Consider the following 21,803-nt stretch of genomic DNA (forward strand, 5'->3'; position numbering starts at 1 on the left):
GTATAGACTTTCAGCACTTAATGTCCACTACAAAATCTGACACTGTAGATTGGAACCCATAACTCTGGAGGTTTCTTCTTCTTCCATAGTATTATGTTTTTAAATGAAGTTGGTAGGAGTGGAGTGCAGAATTACTGCTAAAAACATACAGTGCAGTTCCAATAAGTATCATGGACTTGTTGCAGGAATTATAAGTAAGGTTTTATCTCGTGTCATGTAGCAGACCAAATAAGGCAGCTATCATCTCTTCCTGTACTCCCAAGAATTCTCTAATTTATATGAAAGAGCAGACATCTGTCCCTCTGACATCAAAACTCAGTATGTAATTACTAAAAAAAACTTCTGAAAGTATCAACGCCAGAAGCAGATCCTGGACCACACTGCACACTAGAAGTCTGTAACTGGAACTCAGCTTGCACCCTTCACTTACAACCTGCATGTGGGTAAATTTAAAATTCACCTCATCTTATTTTGTTCTGTATGTGTACTACATACGCCACAATAACAAAATTTTATAGTAAGAATATAACAGAAATTAGTCATTATCAATGACCATATACCTCTGAAGAGTTAAGCAAGACAAGACAGGGGGAAGGGGATTGTGACTCTAATCTGACAAACACCATAGTGATTCACCCTCCACTTGATTTGCGTGATGATACATTACACTCCAACTGAGGATACAAGCAAATAAAAAACAGCCAGGAGAGTCCCTTCCCAATTACATTAATAGCAGACATTCAGAAAATATTTCAGGAATCCTATTTTAATCTAACAAAAATAATAATACATGGAAATCTCCTGGGAAATACACGAGAAGAAGAAACTAGGAATTAATCAAGCTGCAAGTGAAGGAAATAAAAAGTTGAATAATTATAGAACAGTCTTTTTTCTTTTTCAAGGAGATTAGAACTACTTTGAATATTATAATGAATGTATTGTTTAAAAACAGGAGAAAATCTGGGTACATACTGAATTTATGAAACAGCCTATGAAATATACAGCTTTACAAGGGATAATGTAAACAGCTATTGTATGAAAAAAATATATAATTGTTTCTTTTTCCCTTCTGGATAAAATGGATAAAGATTATGAATCTTTGTATATAAATACCAGATAAAAGATACTTTAACTCCAATGCAGAAAGAAAAAAAAAAACACTTCAGTAAAATTTATTCTATTACCTAAACATTGGGTAAACTAAGCTGGCCCTCTCTGCTTTTTGCAGAGAGCAATGATAGGAAGAAAGCTCTCTGTAAAAAAAAATGTGTACCTCTTTGTCATCTACAATAATAAAAATCTATTATGCAAAAACATTTCATCGGTTTTGTGTTTGTTTTTCCTGAGGACAATATATTCAGACGTGCCATCTTTTCATTTTAGTTAGTTGCATTTAGAGATTAGAGTCAACAATAAATAAGTGATCATAGCACTAACCTCCTACATGTATTTGGACTTCAAATCCAAATAGAACAACAATTCCCAGCAGCAGATAACCTGGGTAGAAAGCTGGCCACACAAAGCCCTTGGGAGAAATCTGCCCTAATTCATGCAGTGGGATGACTGGTTTATATACCTAGCTACTACTGCCTTTACTTTGAGTTCTAACATGTCAGCAAAAAGGGAAAGGAAAGCAAGTTCCAAATCTCCAAGTCAGTCGCATTTTTCAGGTGGAGTACCCTAAAGACTAAAGAGTTTAGAGATCAGGACAGGGCAAGCTGTATGAGCATGTTTATGTAACGGGCTCGGTATGTTCTTCCACAGCAGCCACTTGAAAGTAGCAGACAGTTCAACAAACAACCAGCAAAAATTAGATTTTAATACATTAGGACACATCAATGTAATAGGTTTTGTTGATCATATCAAACCATACAACAGTAGCAAAAAGCCTCAAGGATGACATCATCTGTAATGAAATTACACAGTGGAAAACCAGTTCAAAGAGAACACAGCCAGTACTGGACTGGCCGGGAGCATCTTTCTGCAATACCTGAACATGGCAGAACAAAGTTACTCTCAATAACACGTTGGGCAGCAAACAATAAAGGTGTACACACTTTCCTCAGGAAAACACCAAAAAGAGACACTTGTTATTCCCTATTCAATCCTTCTTCTGTTCCTTTCTCTAGGTTTACCTTTTATTGTAAAAGACTTCAACGCTATATAACTCTTCACTAGCTAGAAATAACTTCAAATTACTCAAAATTTATTTAAAAGCTCAAATGCTGACAACAGATGGAGCAAATACTTTGAACAGAACACGAGCTATCCGAGAGGTCACAGGCTTGGTGGGTATAAAGCCAGGAAAATAAGGTGTGTGAATGGCAATGACGCAGCCATAGCATCAAGTGTGGAGACATGAGCACTTCATCTGGCTGGGGGCCAAGGGCTGGCCGCAGCTATCTTGGCTGTGAGCAGGGAGCTCTTTGCTCAAGCTGGGAAGAAAAAAGGCAGACAGATGTGGTACCAGCCATATTGCTCCCCTGTGTGCTGTTGGCTACAAAATACAAGTACGCCTTAACCGCACCAGGCTGATAAGCCACCTGCACCCAGAAGGAATCCTCAACAGTTTTTATATTAGGGAATCAAAGCCAAGTATCAAAACACAATATGTCTGCTGATTTCTTTTTAATAATAAAGAAAACTGAAAAAGATTTTTCCCCAAAAAACAAAAAAAACAACCCTACTTCTCACAAAGAAATGCAGTTTTAGTAGAATACTTCCAGAATGTTTGGAAAAAAAATGCTTTTTTTTTATATCCACCTATATCACTCTTACAGCATTTCCCATGCTTTCCTCATTCTTTTTCTGAGTGGTTTTCTGTACTCTGATGCCTTCCACTGTTTTCCTCCTGCATCCACAATGCAGAGCATCCTCCTCCTTCCCAGAAGACTCCTTGTTTTTTTCTACTCCTCTGTTTACCCCATACCTTTGCTTATTTTTCACTACTTCAGCAGAAAAGAGTCCGAGCCAAGATAAAAACCAAATGGGAAGCAATAACATTCCTTCAATGCTCCACTGTTCTGAGCATGCAAGCATGCCACTTCTGCTGACAGGTCTCAACTGGCATCACAGCAATCCCTATTCTTTCTGACAAGGATGTTACATTGCTTCACAATTAGGAGGCAACCACTCCTAATCATCATTTGGGATGCTGAGCAAATAAGGCATTTTTTCCCACGTGAAGGTCGCCCTAGCACAGTGACACTGAACACAGGTCAGAGCTATCACAAAGGAGGCACTGAAAAACCAGGTGAGGCAGCGCTGTGTGCAGTAACACATCAGTCACATATAACACCCAACCTATTCCACAACCACAGCCATGTAAGCTAATATGTACAATGAAGTTGTCATAGAGGACTACAACAACTACTAAGCCAGAAATATTAATGCTTCTCTAGATTCAAACTGAGTACAAATCTGAATGTTTCTCATAGCTAGAAAAAGTAAATTAAAACCTATTTATACACAACAGCATCCTACAAGAAATAGATTGTCAACAACAGTTTGGCAGGACACTGTTAACACCTTTTGGAGATTAGGAAGAAATCTTTGCAGAAAGACAGTTTCTGTTGAAAGAAAGAAAGGCGAAAGCTTTGGGAGAAGCAGCTATTGCTTCAAAGTTCCTCCAGAAGATTCATCTCAGTGTATGAATATTTTGCATCTTTAAAGAAACACACCATATGTTGGGATTGCTTTTCATCCCTAGAAAAGTCTGCCTTATATTTTAGGAACAGGCAGGATTTCACTCAGGCATGTTTATTGACACGTTTCATAAACTTCAAACCCTTAATCAAAAAAAGAACTACATTGGGTGTATCAACACTGGATTTTTTTTTAGTTCAGAGACCAAAAGAAGGAAGAAAGAAATTTCAAGTAACTTGGGGGAAAAGCCTGTTTCTACATCAAGACATATCAGCATGAGCATTTCACTGAAAATTAATCAAATGAGATTTCTACCTCTTTTTTCTTTTTTGGATGGATACTTTCACAAAATTTAATCTGAATTCACTAGCAAAGGTACAAAATCGCAATTTTTTTTTTTTTTTAAAGTAGTCTCAGCTAAAGACACAGGGCTCCCAGTCCAAATGTGCTGCAGTAATCACATGCTCAACTTCCACACACAAGAGAGAAAACAAGAGAATGAAAAACATTCCCAGAACCACTAGTAGTACTTCTCTGAGGAAGGTGCCTTCACTGGAACTCAGTTTTTTCCCCCCCCCATGGATCATCCCAGTTCCCAAAGCCTGAGAATAGCTCTCACTAAACATAAGATATATATTTAATGATTTTTGATGGACTGACTTAGACACAACTGATTGTGGAGCTCCAGTCAAGCCTTTGCTTGGCTACATTTGCAAGCATTTGCAACCACTTTTGGCCAAAGCTTTCCTGACCTCTACTTCAGAACGGGTGGTTGTTTCTCACAATAGTGTTCTACCTTTTCAGTCAATCTTCACTGTCCAAAGAAAGCAAACAGATTTTAACATTGGTAACACTTCAGTAAGGCCAGGTTGAGCTATGTTGCAGATAACTGACTGCTGAGATATTCTACATCCTGAAATGTTGCCAGCAGCATTGACTACAGCAACATGGTCAGTGATATCCTGCCATTTTCACTCAGTGGCTTTCATCTTTCATAAAACACACTCAGAGGCATTTTCAACTTACTAATGATGCTTTAACAAACACAGTATAAACAGATACAAAAAGGCATTATTCTTACTTAAGCCTGGAGGAAGACAAAGCAGAACACTAGCACCAAAGTGAACAGCATTCTGTGGGCAGTCTGTACTGATATATAGTCAAGAGAAGTAGGATATGTGATACCTATCACTTAGATTAAAGAGTGATCTAAATTACATTGGATTTAGGACAACAAAAAGATCGCCAGCAGTAAACAGCTGAACATAAATCTGGTTGTTTCAATTACTGCTGTCATGATTTCTCAGGAAGATGGAGCACCACACAAACTTGCAATTTTAGGACAGAATCTCAGTCTGAAGACTGAGGTCATCATGAAACAATGCTTAGTGTCATCAGACTTCTGCACCTGCCAGGATCCTAGCAACACCTCCACCTATGCTGTTAACAACCACTGCAAGTCTTCCTCTGAGATGTTGGCCAGAGCTAAAAAGACACGCTGCCATCACTTCCTCTGATCAAAGCATGTTCAGTATGCATCTCTCCTTGTTTCTCTTCTCCTTATTCACTGACCTTGACAGATCAGGAAGTATCAGCTTCAGTCCGAGGGCTTCCTACTCATACCTGAGATGTTGAGAAATGTACTTTTTCCATAGGGAGATGCAACAAAAAGTTGACAGTTTGTAATGATAAATTCGAATGAATAAAACTGGTGGCCAAAATACAAGCATCCTTTCCCTATTTCAGAGGAATGGCATATATTTATGCCAAAATACAACAGTTACTTGCTACAGCTAACGCAGAAAAATAGAGCTTTTTACCTCACATTTTGCTGGCAGTGAAGAATTGAACATTTTACGCCTGAAACTTTAACTCAATTCATCAACTCTTCCTGAACTTCTAGAGCTGTACAACCCAGTTTGAAGTACAGCATCTTGTTTTTAAGTCTCTTGTAATTCTACTGATTTCTTAGTTACTGAGATGTTGATGTCAGATCATCAAATCTCAAGGCACAAGAATACTCCTGAAAAGTGTACTACATGCAAAAGTAATGCCAAAAATAGAAGAAATGCTCCTATATGAAAAACTATACGAGGCACAGAAAAATAAAAATACAGTTAAAATTCTTTCCGCTCCTCGTTACCATTCACAAGTTGTGAGTAATATAGCACTTATAAATTCACAAGAATAAAACGGCCAGACTACCTTGATTTTGAGCATTCTATCATCTAGACAGTGAACATATATTGTGGTATATTTATACATAAGTATTATCACTAAAAAGATGTATTATAATGTATTATGCCACCCATAATATTTGCACTTTTACAAATAAACACCCATTTGAAAGTTGAATACTATCCAAAAGCGAGTCTTATACAGAGATTTTCAGTTGAAACGCTACAAATCTTTATACTGTATGAATGCTTAAATTCTTATTTATAGAGCACTTTAGGACAACATAATATTCAAACATCATAAAATATTTTGTTAATCTTGCCATTTGTTTGATTTATATACCAAATTTCAAGTTCTGTTTCTTTCATCCTGTAGAGTAGAAATCACTCCAACTAATGATCAAAGTCATACTTTTTAAGTAACTCATTTTATTTTTGCTCCACTCCCAAGACCTTGATAATAGCTCTTAAGTCAGCATGTCTCCAAGTATATGTCAGAAATGTCAGCCAAGACGTCCAAAGAATCTCTTCTATGTCCTTCCATAGAAGAGAAACTCCCCTGCTCTATGCAATACCTGTTCCAAAATTAGTCAAGATCAGAAAATAGTGAAATAATTCTCCAGAGTCTACCGAACAAACAGTCTAAAAAAGAAAAAAGGACTTGCAGGGTTAATTGTGTTAGAACTACCTAATACCTGACAAACAAGTGTTTTGGGTAGTTTCCCAACTAGTAACATTCAGAAAGGCAGATTAAAAAAGAGAAGAGTAATTAGGAAAAAAAAAAAAAAAAACACTTTATATATCCAAGTGGAAATTGCACTGTTATGGAAATTAAAAACTCACATTCATCCATATTTTCTTTACTTAAGGAACATTCTGAAGAAAAGCTGCATTTTACCAAGCAGGCATTCATATTTGGAAAAATTATGAAATCAACTTCCCTTAATTTGCTTTTACTCTTTATTTTGAACTCTCCACAGAAAAAAGTGTCTTGGTCTTCAGTCACACAGCTCCAACCAGAACCTCACAAGACAATGGGTAACTGCCAAATTACTGGTATGAATTTGAAGTCCGTTGTTCATTCATTTCTAACCTTCATGCTTTAGTCTTTGAAACCACTTGCAAAATGCCATATTCTCTCTTAAATCTAATAATAGCACTGGAAATAGTTTCTTGAATTTGATTTTCTGGCATGTACTTTTTCCTTCAAGCAGTTTCCTTTAAGAAAAACTGTCCACTATAGCCAGAGTGTTTAATAACAAAGATGGAAAAATCTCGTGTGTATATGAAGTCCGAGAACATGGTACTAAATGTACTAAAACATGTAAAATGTTAATTATAATGAAAAATATTGAAAAACGTTGCTCAACTTGCTGCAGGATTGTTAACCAAAGTATACAACCACAGATATTTGTAGATAGGGGAACATCTCTTACGGCCATTAGAGCTACTGTCCTGACTGGGTGCTGCTTTGCTGTCTAGCCCACCTCTGTACTGCACCTGAGCAAAAGTGGGTTTATAAACTCATTCTAAGTTATCCACTGCCATCAGGCATGTCCCAAAGTGAAAAATGCTTAATTTTTCTGGCACTGCATACCTAAAAACAAAGCCAGTTGCTGGATACATTCAGTTATTCTCCACATAGCCTTTTTTCCCCCCCCACTCTCTGCATATATGGTATTTTTTAGACCTTTGGGTAAAACTTCATTCTATACAACCTGTGTCAGCTACTGCTAAAAAGTAATTTTATCTTATGCTAAGGCAAACTCTGCAGCAGTGTTAAAAAAAAAACAAAAACAAACAACAAAACATCATGAGTGAAACTTTACCAGAAGTCATTATTAGTATCATTACTTGCAATATCCACCTCCTCCCAGGATGGAGTACTGTTGACTTAATCTATTTTATTTCTCTACTTGCATCTTGCAGAGTGAGCACTGTTACCTCTTGTGCTCTGCTTTTATGTGTACATGCCCTCATTAGGGAGACAGAAATAGTGAGCAAATGCCACTGTTTGGCATTTGCTATCTTTCACTTCTAACTTGTCACGTTACCTTTGATCATGCCATTCCCTGCTAAACTTGATAAATGCACGGAAACAGAAAGTTTCCATGCATTCCAAAGTGCACGTTTGCTTCAGATAAGAAAAAAATATGTTCTCTAATACAGACCAAAGGTATTTTCAAAAATATGCTTATAGGGAGATCTAGAAGTTCATTAAGGAACAAATACTATAATCCAAATTAAATATACTTGGTTCAATCATGGTTCAAATGAAACATTCAACCTCCTAGCCTGAGGTGCTGGAACAAAAGTTTTAAAAATCCACTACAATTCCATCATGCTTTGAGTATTTAACTCTTAAACACAAGCTATGGTTGGCAAAGAGAATAAAATGACAAGCACTAAGTATGCATTACACAAAATATAAAGATAAATAAAGATTATCTGTCTGGTAAATGCACAGAAATCAGAAAAGCCTGGAAGCCTCATGCTTCCTCATTTTTCCTTTAATGGAAAAAATTGACACTAGCTGAAAAAGCATTGATTTTCTGTGCTACAATCTGTGGGAGTCTGAAAAATTGAAAATCAATTTTTGCAGCATACTGTGATTGTTTAAAAGAAAAAACTTCAGAGAGGTTTGCTTGAATTACCTTTTGTATCTCATGATACAAATATTTATTTCTATTCAGACTTGTCCTTCTAAACAAGAAACTTTTGGAAGTTGTACCAGTGCTTTTAAATCTGCTTTGGAATTACTTAATTGTATAACTCACCCCAACAGCCTGATCTGTTGAAACTGAAAATATATATCAATCACTGTCATTAAGAAATGACACCTTATATTGCTATTAGGCATAAAGTCCGTTAGGAAATAACTGATTTTCCTTGGTATGTTCACTCTGTGAATTTCAAAGTCTTTTGTTTACCCTTTGTGTAACTTGTTCCCTAGAGAGTGAGCCAGGTTTCCATATTATCATAAATCAGTAGGTATGAAAGGAACAGATACATATATTTGAACTGGTCAACTGGATTGTCATAACTCAGAACAAGATCCGTAAATCAGCACTGAAATGGAGACTGGTGATGTTTTTCTCAATGGTTTGGTACATTTTCATTTCCTTCAGGCAGTCACCATGAGTAGGTTTTGTATAGCAACTTTGATCTAACCCTCCACACAATGCCCAGCCTTAAACCAGGTTACAGAGCTAATAATCCCACCCTCCCTGTTCTCAGCCTTCCACAGAGGATCTGCTGAGAGGGCCAAGGACGCTCATACAAGCACTGAGCCAGAATGCATGGCTGGCAGCTGGGCTGGAGAGGCCTGGAGCATCACCAAGCCTGGATGTACAAATGTGCCCATGTCCTTGAACTCAGGACCCAGATTCTGGGAGGGGTATATTAACAGGTCAGGAATGGCCTGCTAGGAGCTGAGGCAGAATGATACTTAAGGCAGAAGCTAGAGAGGGACATATGAGTGCTGGGAACCCACAAGACAAATGAAAAACTGTGCAAGACTTCTATTTTATCTGTTTCAAAATTAGTTTGCATATTTCTGTGAAACTAATTTCTATCTATAAACAGATTTATCCAACGTTTGTTTTTTTTTTCCCCCTAGTGTTATATCACACAGCTATGACACATTTTTCACTGCAAACTACCCAAGAACCAGCCAAGAAAACAGAACACATTCCTCCAGATAGCTGCGGCCAAAGAGCGGTTTGTTTCGATCAGCTTTCAACATGGGAACGTTGCCAGAGATGCTAAAGTATGAAATTCATAAATTTGCCATGCCCTTCACAAGCATTTCTTAGCACAGAAATCTGGTTTCCACAGCCAGATGAAGAAGGAGAACAGAAGAAAAACAGAACATACAGCTTATCACCGAACACCTGTGGTGGCATTGAGAAATAAAACTTCCTTCTTGTGAGAAACTGCTCCTTTTCTAGAGAGCACAGAAGTGTAGTTGGCATCAGTCACAGCTTAAATAGTTTAGGATTACTGTGCTTTAAACCTCTTCAACTGTTGTAATATTTTAGATTAATTCTGAAACTACTTCAATTCCTTAAACTCGCAGGCATTGCAAAGCATGTTGAATTACATGGAAAGGTTTGAGGGTTAGTCAGCTTGACTAATTCTAATTCTCATTTTCTGATTTGAAGTCTACTCTATTAATCCAGAAATCACATTTAGCAAAATGCACAGCCAGCACTGTATTAATTACAGGCAGAAGCCACCCGTGCCATTATGAGTTCAGTCACACAGCAATACTTAGGGTGACCGAGGCAGGCATACCTTTCTTCCTCAAACTGCAATGTGCAGCTAGTTTAAAATATAAAAATTAAAAATAAGAAAACACCTTTTTTTTTCTTTTTTTTTTTTTTTTTTTTTGAAGATTTTGCATTGCATGTCACTCTGAATCACATTGAGCAAACTGACCACCAGTGTCATGCATAAGGTACACTGCCAGCCATAGAGGTGACAGAGAAGCCTGCTCAGTGGACCATCATATGTTTTATAACTAGTTGCCCACAGTGTATCTGCAAATACAGGTCACAGTCAGGGAGAGACTAGAGAATTTTTTTTCCTCCAAAGAGTTGGTTATTTTTGCTTGCAACTGTCACCCAAAAATCATTATACCAGGTGGCAGCTACTGCCTGGCCATAGTTACCAGGAGTTCATGCACAGAAAAAGCACAGTTGTCAAGTGTACGTGAACACAGAGAGACAAATTTCATTTAGACAGAAGCAGGGTAAAAAAAATATTATATGCATCAGCGACCATTACAATGACAGATACAGAATCTGCGTGGCTCCAGAACTAACATTCTAGTACTGGAGGCACACTGATACTTCACATCCAAACTCACCCTCTGAATAACCTATAGCTTCATTTTACATCACTCCTATTCTGTTTTCAGCAACTATGTTCTGCAACTCAAGAAATATAGAGACATAATTACTTTCAAGAGGGGCACATCATGCTCATACTGGAGTCAGAGAGACTCCCCCAAGATGACTTAACACCAACTGCCAGTTTCAAATCTCAGCAAGCTGTTTTCTTTTCAACCTTTTTTCTTTCAACCAGGCATCCTTTCCTCCGACAGCCATCACCTTCCCTCGCATCTGACCTGCTCAACTCTGAAAGAATCGGAATTTGTCACTAACCTAACCATTCCAGCTCAGTTTTGCTGAGCTGAAAGCCCTTTTATCTGGTACATTTGTTACTGTTTCTATAGTTCTACACCAGTGACCTTGTCCTTCCAGTTTTCCCAGGTCAACTACTACCAGATGACAAAACAACTAACCGGTACTTGAAATAAAAAGAAAAAATAAGTAGTGCCCGACTACTTTCCTAAAGGCTTCCTACTAGAGAAAGTAAATTGAAGAAACATTTATCTTGTGTCCAAAGCCTCAAAGATGATAAACTGAGAAGATGAGCCACTGTCTATCTGGATTTCCTTCCTCTCAATTTCTCAACTAACAGAGCCAATAATTACCAGAAAACAAGGAACTTCATTTTGAAAAATAGGATGGGAAAAAGGAGTTAAAAGTTACTTTCCTGAAGAAGACCACGAGTTTTTCAGGCATCAAAATCCTCATATAGTAGAGTGTGGTCAAGAGGCTACCTGTGGTCTCACTGCACAAACAGGGCTAACCACACAGAGGAGAAGGTCGTGAGGCAAGAGGTGGAACTAGAAGCAAAATCACCAGCTTGAAATCATTCCTGTGAGATGTTCATAGAAACTTCTCTCAACCCAAATTCTTTTTAGCATTATCTCACCCATGCTAGATTTGTGACAGCAGAATAGGCTGCAAGAATAGAAACAATACACCTCTCAGTAGCACATAATCGAGTCTTGTTTTATTAAACAGGAGGGGTGCAATAGGTGGCCACAAACAACTATTTTAGTTTGTCCACCCTAAGAAACACACCCACAAACCAAAGTCCAGGGGAGACCATCACCAGGCACCCAGGGGAACATGACATTCATTCCCAGCAGCTCGATGTGGTCACGTCCTCACTAGTGGCCTGGGCCTCCCACCAGGCCATTCCACATCCAACTCTGCCTTTTAAGTGCCATAGGTACTTACATGTCCTATGTCTGTTTTCCCCCAAGCCATTGTTCAAGTTATAATTATTTACTGCTTTCTTATTTAGTTGTCGGCATGAGTCGTCAAAGGGAGCTCAAACTCCATAGCCCACATCTCAGACCAACTAGCAGTCATTACCAGTTTCTGCAACTCTTTGGTCTCTCACCCCAAACGTGTTATGAAAAGCGTGAAGTTAGCAACAACTACAGAGCAAAGTTCTATTGATTCTTCATTTTCCAACTCGTCTAGGACTAATCAGGACAACAACAGCTGGGCAGATGAAGCCATGGTCTCCTCTCACTGGGTGAGCAGCCTTCACAAAATAGCACAGGTTTCATCAGACCTTTTCTTTAAAGCAACTTGAGCTTATTTTACCACTTAATGAAAACTTTTCAGTTCATCACCTGAAAAAGGATGTCGAGACTAAGATAAGGTTTCTTTAACCTGATTTACAAATCATTCTCACACACCCTTACTTTGGGTTTTGTACCTTCCACAGCAAAGCAGTCCCAAGTATGTGCCTGACTGTACTACCAAAAAGGATCTAATACATGATTTTAATATATTTAAATCTTGCATAAGCGTAACTCCATAACTCACCCGGAATCATCAAGTCACATAGAAAAATTCTGTAGCAACACAACAGCATTTATGTTAGAAAAAAAGAGCATTTTAGAGAATAATATCTTACACAGATAACTTAATGCAACCTTCTTTACAGCTCAAGTAAACTACAACAATCAAAAAGATTAACACAGCGGAAGGGTGATACGGGAGCATAACAGCAAAGGAACAAGAGCGAATGGAATGGTATTACAAAGGAAAAGTGCTCACCCGTATCTGAAGATCTAGGCTTGCAAGTAAAACTCCAGAAAAGAAGGATTACCAACCAAAGATCTTTCCCCAGTGGCAGTCAACCCTTAAATGAGGTCTCAGAGAGGTGCAGCCAAGCTCCACCCCTTCTGGTCACACACCTGAATTGCTTTCACATGTGCTCCCAGGGCTGACCGGGTCCTTTCCCCAGGTGCTCAATCAGTGCTTCAGGCTATGACTCAGCAGTTACCGTACACCAATGTATCCATTTTTTTCTTCAAGAGAAGTGCTCTCCACTAGTATTAAAATTTATTTGCCTTTGAGGAACTCAGGAGAAAAAAAAAAAAAACAACAAAAAAAAAAAAAAAGAAGGAAATTACTTAATTTTGTTTCAAAACACCATTGTTCTCTCTGCTATACTGAAGCATTTCAAAGAATCAAAAGCTCATCTAATCTTTAGGCTATTACAACTGTAATACAGTTCCTGAGCAGTGGTCACAGCACCAAGCCACTGGAGTTAAATAAGTATTTGGAAAATGTTCTGAGACACAAGGTTTGACTTTTGTGTGGTTCTGTATGGAGCCAGGATGATCCTTGGCCCTTCTCACTTAGGACATTCTGCAATTCTATGGTTCCAGACCCCTCTCCTTCCACTCTTTTTTTGAACTTCAATGTTCAGCAGTTGTCAGTAGTATTTTTCCATTACTCATTTTTTCCCTACCTTACTATTTTAACTAGTGTATTCCACCCAGAATTTTCCTTAAAGACCACTAGTTTGACTGCCTGTGCATCATGACCCTCATGTTTTTTTCCCATCTTCCATATTCCACGCTTTAGCTGACCTCTCTTTGACCATCTTATCAGCTGCCAGCATTGAAAAGCTCTTCTGAAGGCAACAGCCTTAAAAGAGGGATATGCTACAAACACCATTCACCAGGATACACACAGAGCCATTCAAAGAAAGCTCCTCACTGCCTACATGTATATGTTCTGACATACAGGAAACAACTGAAAGCTGTAGTTTTGCATTTACAGCTTGGAAAACATAGGTATGCAGTAAAATTAATTGCAGACATACACAAATAACACCAACACTCATATCGCACGTGCTACTATAATTTAGTATTTTTAATATTTCATGGTATTTTAACCAAATTCAGCTAACTTCAGCTGCCATCTCATTACACTACTTCCTCCCCACTACACTTCTCACAGTCGGAGTTTCCCCATCACAAAGACATACTTGGAATCTGCCAAAAACACAAGACCCTTCACATGGCCTGAGTATATTTACTCTCATTTGAACACAATACCTGCTGCTACCTCCTCTGACACCTAGAACTTTGATATTGCAAATCTAACCAAAAAATAAAAAATAAAAAGAACAAAACCCAAAATAAGCATTTGTTTAAGTATTCCAGTGGGAGGGATTTTTTAAATCTCATTAAAACCCAGCTTAAAAAAGAAACACAACCCTGGAGGAAATTCTTGGAGAAATTCCTTTTAGAAGTGCAATTGCCCAGAGTAACATTTCCCATGAAAATTATCTACAGAAACTACTGCCTTTTCCCATGCCAGACATCATCAAAAGCTTCAAAAACTGCAAGCATTTAGTTACTGGGAGAAAAAAGAAAAAAGAAAAAAAAAAACCAAAAAACTGGGAGGCCTTCTTTTTATCATCAAGCATGCCAAAAAACCTCTGTGAAGCATTTGAATAGGACTGTGTTTAAAAAAAAAATACGTTAGAAAAAATGGAGAAAATGGACAATATATTGCTATACCATGTGTATGGCTTAAGGGTTAACTAAACCATTAGGACAGGCTGCTGAAGGTATGCACATACACATGAACACAGACACACACCCCTCTGGCAGCCCCTGTTATCTCCCCCTGCCATGCTGGGAGTGGTGACAGCAGATTCTCCAGGAGGATGGGCCTGGTGGTCAGCATCCCCTGGGAAATGCAGCTCTCCTGGGACAAACCACATCATACCAGAAGGCTAAGTTCTTGAAAATCTAAATAAATATATGGAGAAAAACAAATAAACAACAACAACATAGAGAAAACCCATGCAAATAGTGCATGCATTGGGCATACAACAGCAAAGCCAATCACTTCTGTCACACCAAGAAACCTAGAGGCACTACACTGCAGGAAGGTGAGGCACCAAGGGGCAAACACATGCATGCAGAAGAACTGAAGGAAAACAAAGTAGAAATGTGAACATCCTCTGACTTCATCTCAGATCTGGGCAGAAGGAAGGAGACACATCTCCAGCGGAACATGCAGGAGAGCAAGAGGATAGGGCTGTCCCACCAAGGCTTTACCTTCCCATGGCCATGGTGTCTTCTAAGAAAGGTCCAAAGGGACTGCTCAGTCACACTCTAACTTTAACACCTGCAAGCAAAATTACACTGGTATCAGTTGGATAAACAATTCATCCAAACAAACACATGTGCACGTAGTACAGCCCTTCTACAGCTGCACTTGAAAAGAACCACTTCTTTCTACAAGTGCAACCAATGTTTTCTTATCTCTGCATGGAACTGAAGCAAAACAAACATAAGAAAAGCAGGAATAGAAACTTGGAGCATCTCTGACATGTGTACACAGAGTACCAATGGGCAAAGAACAACAAAGGGCCAGTGACAAGAAACACTGCTGACAGCAGCCTTACACTGCAGCTCACCAGCCCTGCAAAGGAGCACATGGGCATGAGGAACTACAGCAGCACCAAAGGTACCTCTTCAAATATAAACCTCTTTAGAGTATGTTAAATAGTAAACGTTTAGGTTATACATATCACTTAATTTATCTTAACTGGAGAGAAAAGAGACAGCAGTCTTCTGTGAACTTTTTTAACCAAAGTGAAAGGAAGACCCATGTGTTACACGTACATAAAAATAAATGTCCTGTTAAGCTTGTCACCAGTACCACCATGTCTGCTTAGCTGCTAAGGTCAAGGTCATGTCATCCATACCAAGATGAAAACGGTTTAATTAGAGAACCCACAGCACTATAGACAAAGGCTGGTCATTAGAAGAAAGCTAATATAAACCAAGCAAAATTATGCTGCATGGAAACCATCAGATATTTGATGAGATGTTAATCTTTAAGCTGGTATCATTCTGCAAGCTAATCATCCAGAGAATAGAAAATCTGTTAAGAATGCAATTAAATGTACTAGTTCCATTAAAATTGAGCTGATATAGTTAATTGTTCTCCTGAAATAGCTAATTCCTCACACCTTCACTGGAGAGCTTTTTCATCAACTCTGTGAGAGCCTATTTAAGGGACCACGTCACTCAACCCCGTGCGGGACTGTGTGCTCCGACGTCACCCCCCACAAGATGTGCTGCAGCTCGGCCCGACCTTGGGCTCCCACCTGGCCCTGAGGAGCAGAGCGAGCCCTTTTGGTGGCCGTGCCGTTGGCACCGCGTCTGCATTGCCGGGCTTCGAGGAGAGCGGCAACATCGTGCTCTTGCAACACGCCAAAGCAGCTATAAAATACAACCAAATGACGGGCCAATGGCAAAGCCACGTCAGATGGTCGTTGTGAGCATCAGCACTTCTGGGAAACGGATGACTGCTAAACCAGCACTATAATGAATCTGTGCGTATTCAAAAAGCTCGCAAGGGTTTTGCAGCACTGCTAGGAATTAGGAATAGCAGGCCATTCCTGCTTTTTTTTTGAGAGAGAGAGGCAGAGACCGCAAGCACAAAGGTACCCCGAGAGTGCATCAACTTCGCCATACGGCCCCACCACGCACCGCGGCGGAGCAGAGTTTACCGGGGCATTTCCAGCCGCACCGCACTGGAGACGACAGAGCCGCACACGGGGAGCGGGGCCGGGTCGCTCCGCGGCACCGCTTCGCCGATTATATAACCGCGGCCGCTCCGGATGCTCCGGTTTCGCCCCGGTCCGTGCCGTCCGCGGCTCCCGCTGCCTCACCCAACCCCGGCTCCCGCTCTGGGCCCGCCGCCGCGCCCCGGCTCTCTCCCACCCCTCCACCCGTTCGGACGGCTCTCGCCGGGCCCCGCACCGCCGAGCCCCGATGTCCGCAGCGCCCCGCGGTCTGCCCCCGCCTCGCCGCTCGGCACCCACCTCCCCGCCGGCATCCGCGGCGCATCCCCGCTGCGGCCCGGCCGGCTGCGCCCCGCCGTTCCCGCTGCCTCGCTCCCTCCCGCCCGCCGCAGCTCCCCGCCCGTCTGACGGAGGGGGCGGGCAGCCGCGCCGCGCCGCCGCCGCCGCAGCCCGCCGCGCCGCCCCCCGCCCCCGCCCGCCGCCAAGGTGCCCTCCTCGCACCCACCTACCGCGGGGACGAGGGGCCCGGCAGGAGGGATGGGAGGCCTCGGGGGACGGCGCGGAGCGAATCGCGGAGTCACGAAGCGGGGCTGCGGCGGGCAGCGAGCATCGGGGCTGCGGCCGCGGTCAGGTCTGCGTGGGGATGTAAAAGGATGCGGGCAGCCGCGGGACGCGGTGACGCGAGGGGCAGCGCGGGGCCCGCGCCGGGAGGGGGTCAGAGCGACGGGGCCGGGACGGCGGCGGGGGTCCGTCCGCACCGGTGTGGCTGCGCTCCGCTGAGCGCCGTGCCCGGCCCCGCGCTGCCGCTCCGCCCCAGCGCTGCTCTTTGTCCTCTGATAACGGGAGGTTGGAGGGGGGAGACGCGCCAGGTGCTCTCGCAAACCGCGAGACGTTCCTCCTTGGGTTTATATTAGCTTGCTTTTTCTCATTTCCTGCAGATCCGCCGTTACAGCCCGCGGGACAGCAGTGACTCCTCCGTCCCACCCCGGAGGACAGAAAGCCAGGCTGCTCACGCACAGGTGCAGCCGAGAGCCCGATGGGCGGGATGCGTGCATATCCATGAAAAAGGATCAAAAGACCTGGGGAAGGAAATGCTGGTGGTTTTAACTTCAGTAATACTAGGGGAAAAAATATGGCATAGTCCATACAAAAAGTAGTGAAAAACTTACCGGGTTCAAACAACACAATTACTGGGCCTAGACCATTCCTTAAAGTGAGGTAAACAGGCTCTATGATGATTTTTACCTTTTCCCTCATTTCTTCAACTAGAGATACCAGATTCAGTATCAGTGCTGTACAGCAAATGACCATATTGGGGACTGTGTCATACAAAGTCCTGGCTCTTTTCCTATTGAAGCTGAGACAGCCAGAGCAATTCCTCTTGACAGTCTCATAGTCCAGCAGAAGCTTCCCAAATAAAAAAAAATATATGTAATGATCATTGCCACAGCTGATGCTAAGAGGTAGACATCAAAGTAAGCGTAGTATAAGCACAGATTAAGATAAATCTCATACTTATTTGAAGCTTAATATCAGAAGTTTAATTTTCTCTCCTATATGAAATAAATAACGGGGCAGGGAGATAAAGGACACAACTCTCAATCATCCCTTAAGGACAGCATTCAACACCACCACTACTAATTTCAGTTAAGTGGCCACTCACCATTACCAACCTGAAAAAGAAAACCAAGGACAGAAATGCATATTTGGTAATTATCTGCCACGTTTCAAACATCTTTAGTGTTCTCTCACAATCTCAACGTTGAACTCCTAAGTGGGTATCCTATAGAGTTGCGTTTTTTTCCCTACCTTGCCAATACTTAAAATGTGTAAAAAAGGAGATAAAGCGTTTCTTTCAAATGATAATCTTACATAATTATCTGAAGCATTCTTTCTAACAGAAGGCTGTAAAACAGTTTTCTACGCTGTCGTAGCAGTAGTGTTGTTTCTCCTCTGCTGCTTGTTGTTAGCATTGGTGCATGCATTTGGGACACCACAATCCTCCATTCTGAGTAGCAAACCAGGTGAACCTCCAGTTTCTCTCTCATATTCTGACTACTAAACACATCATTGGCTATCTTCGAGTCTTCCTTTGGACTGAATTATTTAGAATACTTCTGAGTGAAAAGCGTTGCACCTAAATAGCCTGAAATTCCTTCTGCAAGGACCAATAATCTCTGAGTTTTCCCAATGATACAAAACTACTCATTGTAAGAGCCAAAGTGAAGACGTGAGCAGCTGTAAAAGGACCTCACAATAGTGAGCAAGTGGGCAGACAGACAGCAGAAGAAATTCTATGGCCATAACTGCAAACTAAAGTAAATAGCAATGAAAACAACCCTCACTAAGCATACATAATAATGGACTCGAAATTAACCTTTTTCATTGGGAGCCGTTGTGAATAGCTTTCTGCAAACATTAGCTTGCTGCTCAGCCTTAGTTGGGAAGGCAAACAATGTTAGGAATTACTCCAGAAGCATTTGAGAACAAAGTAGAATAGCTCATTACATTGTTGTGTAAATCTCTTGCGTACTTGAGTATTGTGTATGGTTCCGGCTCCTTCATATGGAAATAGAGAACAAGAAAACCTACGGAGCTAACGGAATAGTCAAGGGTATGGAATTCCATCCATGTGACGAGAATCCCAACTATGAAACAGAGAAGGGATTACCTTCAGATCCATACAGTCATGAATGAGATGTAGGAACCCGAGAGGAAACAACCACGTGCCATTTGTCATTCTACGGGACCTGAGGGAGACACAGCTAACGATCAGGCAGCAGGTTTAAAGACAACGGCTGCAAAGAACTTTGCTGTGTGAAGTTTTATTAAATTGCTCGGCTTGCTGTGACACAGCACTATGGAGCTGAAGGCGCAGATGTTTTTAAATAGGGATTACATGAAGGAATGAACAATAACTTCAGCTATTAAGCACAATAATTTCATTTTCAGTGCCTGCCTATTACTTGCTAGAGCTGTAAGAAGGGACACTCTTCATGTGCCATGTTCCAATGCTCCCCTGATCGTCACATGGTTGATTCTTATCTTCCTGCTCAGTTAGGTGTGAGAAAGAAAGGACAAACAGATCTGTAGGTATGGAAACATACATCTGCCTTTTCCCATGTCCTGAGAGAAAGATCAGAGTAGATCCTTATCTATTCCTGTTTGAGAGTTCTTCCATGCCCCTGAAGAGAATGCTTTCCCAGTGGTTCTCTAGTGATTAGCCCTATTCAGTAGTGACAATCCATATGCATCAGCCATCCACATCAACACTACTTTTTGCTCCCCTTTACAGAAGAATGGGGAGAGAAATCCTGAAGTGTAATAACAGCAGACATGCATAGAATATATTGAAAATACTTTCCACTTCCGTAGATCATAAGAATAAAATTCCTTGGACATCCTGGAGGAGAAAAGGATAGTAATTTCTTCTTGTTTAAGAAATAGAAAAGTAAAGCAGAAACACACAAAGATGCTTTAAAAACTAGCAGCAGGCAAAAGTCCTGCGTAGACAACCAGTTTCTAAGAACCATGTTAGATGCCCTTATTAAATACAAGAAACTGGAAGTCTGACAAGCAAATCCAAAATGAAGTTTGGCAGAACTCCAAGAATCCTTGAAGACAAACATATGATAAATCAACCGGAGTGGTTACATCTCATATAAACAAAATCTGTATGGTTGATACTCTGTACAGCTAGTCATCTCCACTCAGAAAAGAGCTTGTTTCATACCTTACTTCAGCAATAGATAGTAATGCCAAGGCCTTTAGTTTCTGCAGAAGTTATACGATTCCTTTTACTGTTTAGACTGTGAAACTAAAGTAGTATAAACTTGTTAAAAATATATATATATATGTGAAGATTCCTGATGCTTTCTATATACACACATAAATAAAATTAAGTGGGCACTATGTAGTACATCTGAAATTGTATTGACAGCAGAAGATATCTGAGGAATATTTTTAAAATATCCAGTTGATATAACTTTTATTATAAAATGGTAAGAAACACTTCTAAGACACGTGTATGCCTTTAGAAGTATATGGACATGATTAAAAGTTGAAAAAAGTCAGCAGTTCAAGACAGAGTACATGTTTTCATACGCCATCGCCTTTGATTTTGTTTCACTGATTAAATATAACCACTCCGCTCCTGCTGTCCTTATATGGAACAGACACGTTAGGAGAGGGATTTAGTGTACCCAGGATGAGGACAATCAAAGATCTGATACTTAAAATAACTTGCAGTTTTCTTTCAATTTTGTCTGTAAAGTTGCTTATCATTTCACTTTCGGAAAATATTTCCAGTACGTATTTGCATTTCCAAATAGAGTTTTTATGTCCGAGTGACTAAATATGCTCTGTTAACATCGTGCTGGATTTCTTAAAGTGACAACCCAAAATGTTAGCAATTAGCAGTTTCAGAAAGCAGAACTCTTGTCAGATTGGTTGGAAGAATGCCCAGGATATCTTCTTTACCCTCACGGTCGGGATTTGTAAACACTTTCTCTAATTACAGAGCAGATCAGGTCAGCAATTAACTCTTTTAGTCTTAGCAAGGCCCTGCAGATGTTCTGTATTAACAAACTGTTTCTCCTGTGCTGTTGCACCCTGTAGTTGAATATTTCCTTACGGGTGGTACTACTTCCCGTTTGTCAGCAAGCCAAATGCATGTATCCTGAACCTTACATTGTTTAGGTTTCTTTTAAAGACTCAAACTTGCTACAAGAGAAGAGCACAGCAAGTTTGCAAATCAACAGGAGACCATTCATCCCAAAGCGATCTCCTGGGAAAGTTATCACTTGCAGCAGTGTAGTAGCATCACAGCTTAAAGCACTGCTTCCACGTTTCACCCTTTCTACTTCCTGTCTTCTGCTGAATGCTTACCAATTCCTAGACCACCTTTCTGAGAATCTCAAGAGAGCTGAGAACCTGCCCTAATGTCTCTTGAAATTGCTGCCGTATAAACGCTTCTTACCTTTTCTGGTGTGCCAAGGAGAGCAGCTTCTCCCAAAAAGCCTGGAGGTCATTCTGCCTCGCTGGAGCTAGCAAGTTAATTGCAAAGTGAAACTCAGGGATTTCTGCCCAAGCTCAAGTTTGCAGACTTACAAAAATAAATTGAGATAAAAGAAATATGAGTAGTCTGGTGCTTATCTCTAAAAGAGATAACAAAACCTTACTATTTAGCTCTTACTTCATTGCAGGACAAATTACCTAAGTACAAAACAAGCCACTTATAAAAACAATTATTAGCTCATTCACTGTTCC

General features: G+C 40.7%; 2 protein-coding genes across 2 annotated transcripts in view; one reads left to right on the top strand and one right to left on the bottom strand.

Annotated features, from left to right (window-relative positions):
- The window catches only part of OSBPL6 (oxysterol binding protein like 6), an 89,626-nt gene extending 72,318 nt beyond the window's left edge, over positions 1-17,308 (bottom strand). Inside the window, 2 exon segments of the mRNA XM_085228581.1 lie at positions 15,058-15,127; positions 17,045-17,308. The gene's annotated coding sequence lies outside the window, so the exon portion shown is untranslated.
- The window catches only part of LOC146543966 (uncharacterized), a 38,122-nt gene extending 16,335 nt beyond the window's left edge, over positions 1-21,787 (top strand). The window contains exons 2-3 of the mRNA XM_085228225.1: positions 16,428-17,166; positions 17,474-21,787. Coding sequence (XP_085084351.1) covers positions 16,428-17,166; positions 17,474-17,642 — 908 coding nt within the window. The 3' untranslated portion in view covers positions 17,643-21,787. The remainder of the gene's footprint in view (positions 1-16,427; positions 17,167-17,473) is intronic.
- The last annotated feature ends 16 nt before the right edge of the window (positions 21,788-21,803 follow it).

Source organism: Meleagris gallopavo, chromosome 7 (assembly GCF_905368555.1).
Source record: "Meleagris gallopavo chromosome 7, MGAL_WU_HG_1.1, whole genome shotgun sequence".
Classification (NCBI taxonomy): Eukaryota; Metazoa; Chordata; class Aves; order Galliformes; family Phasianidae; genus Meleagris; species Meleagris gallopavo.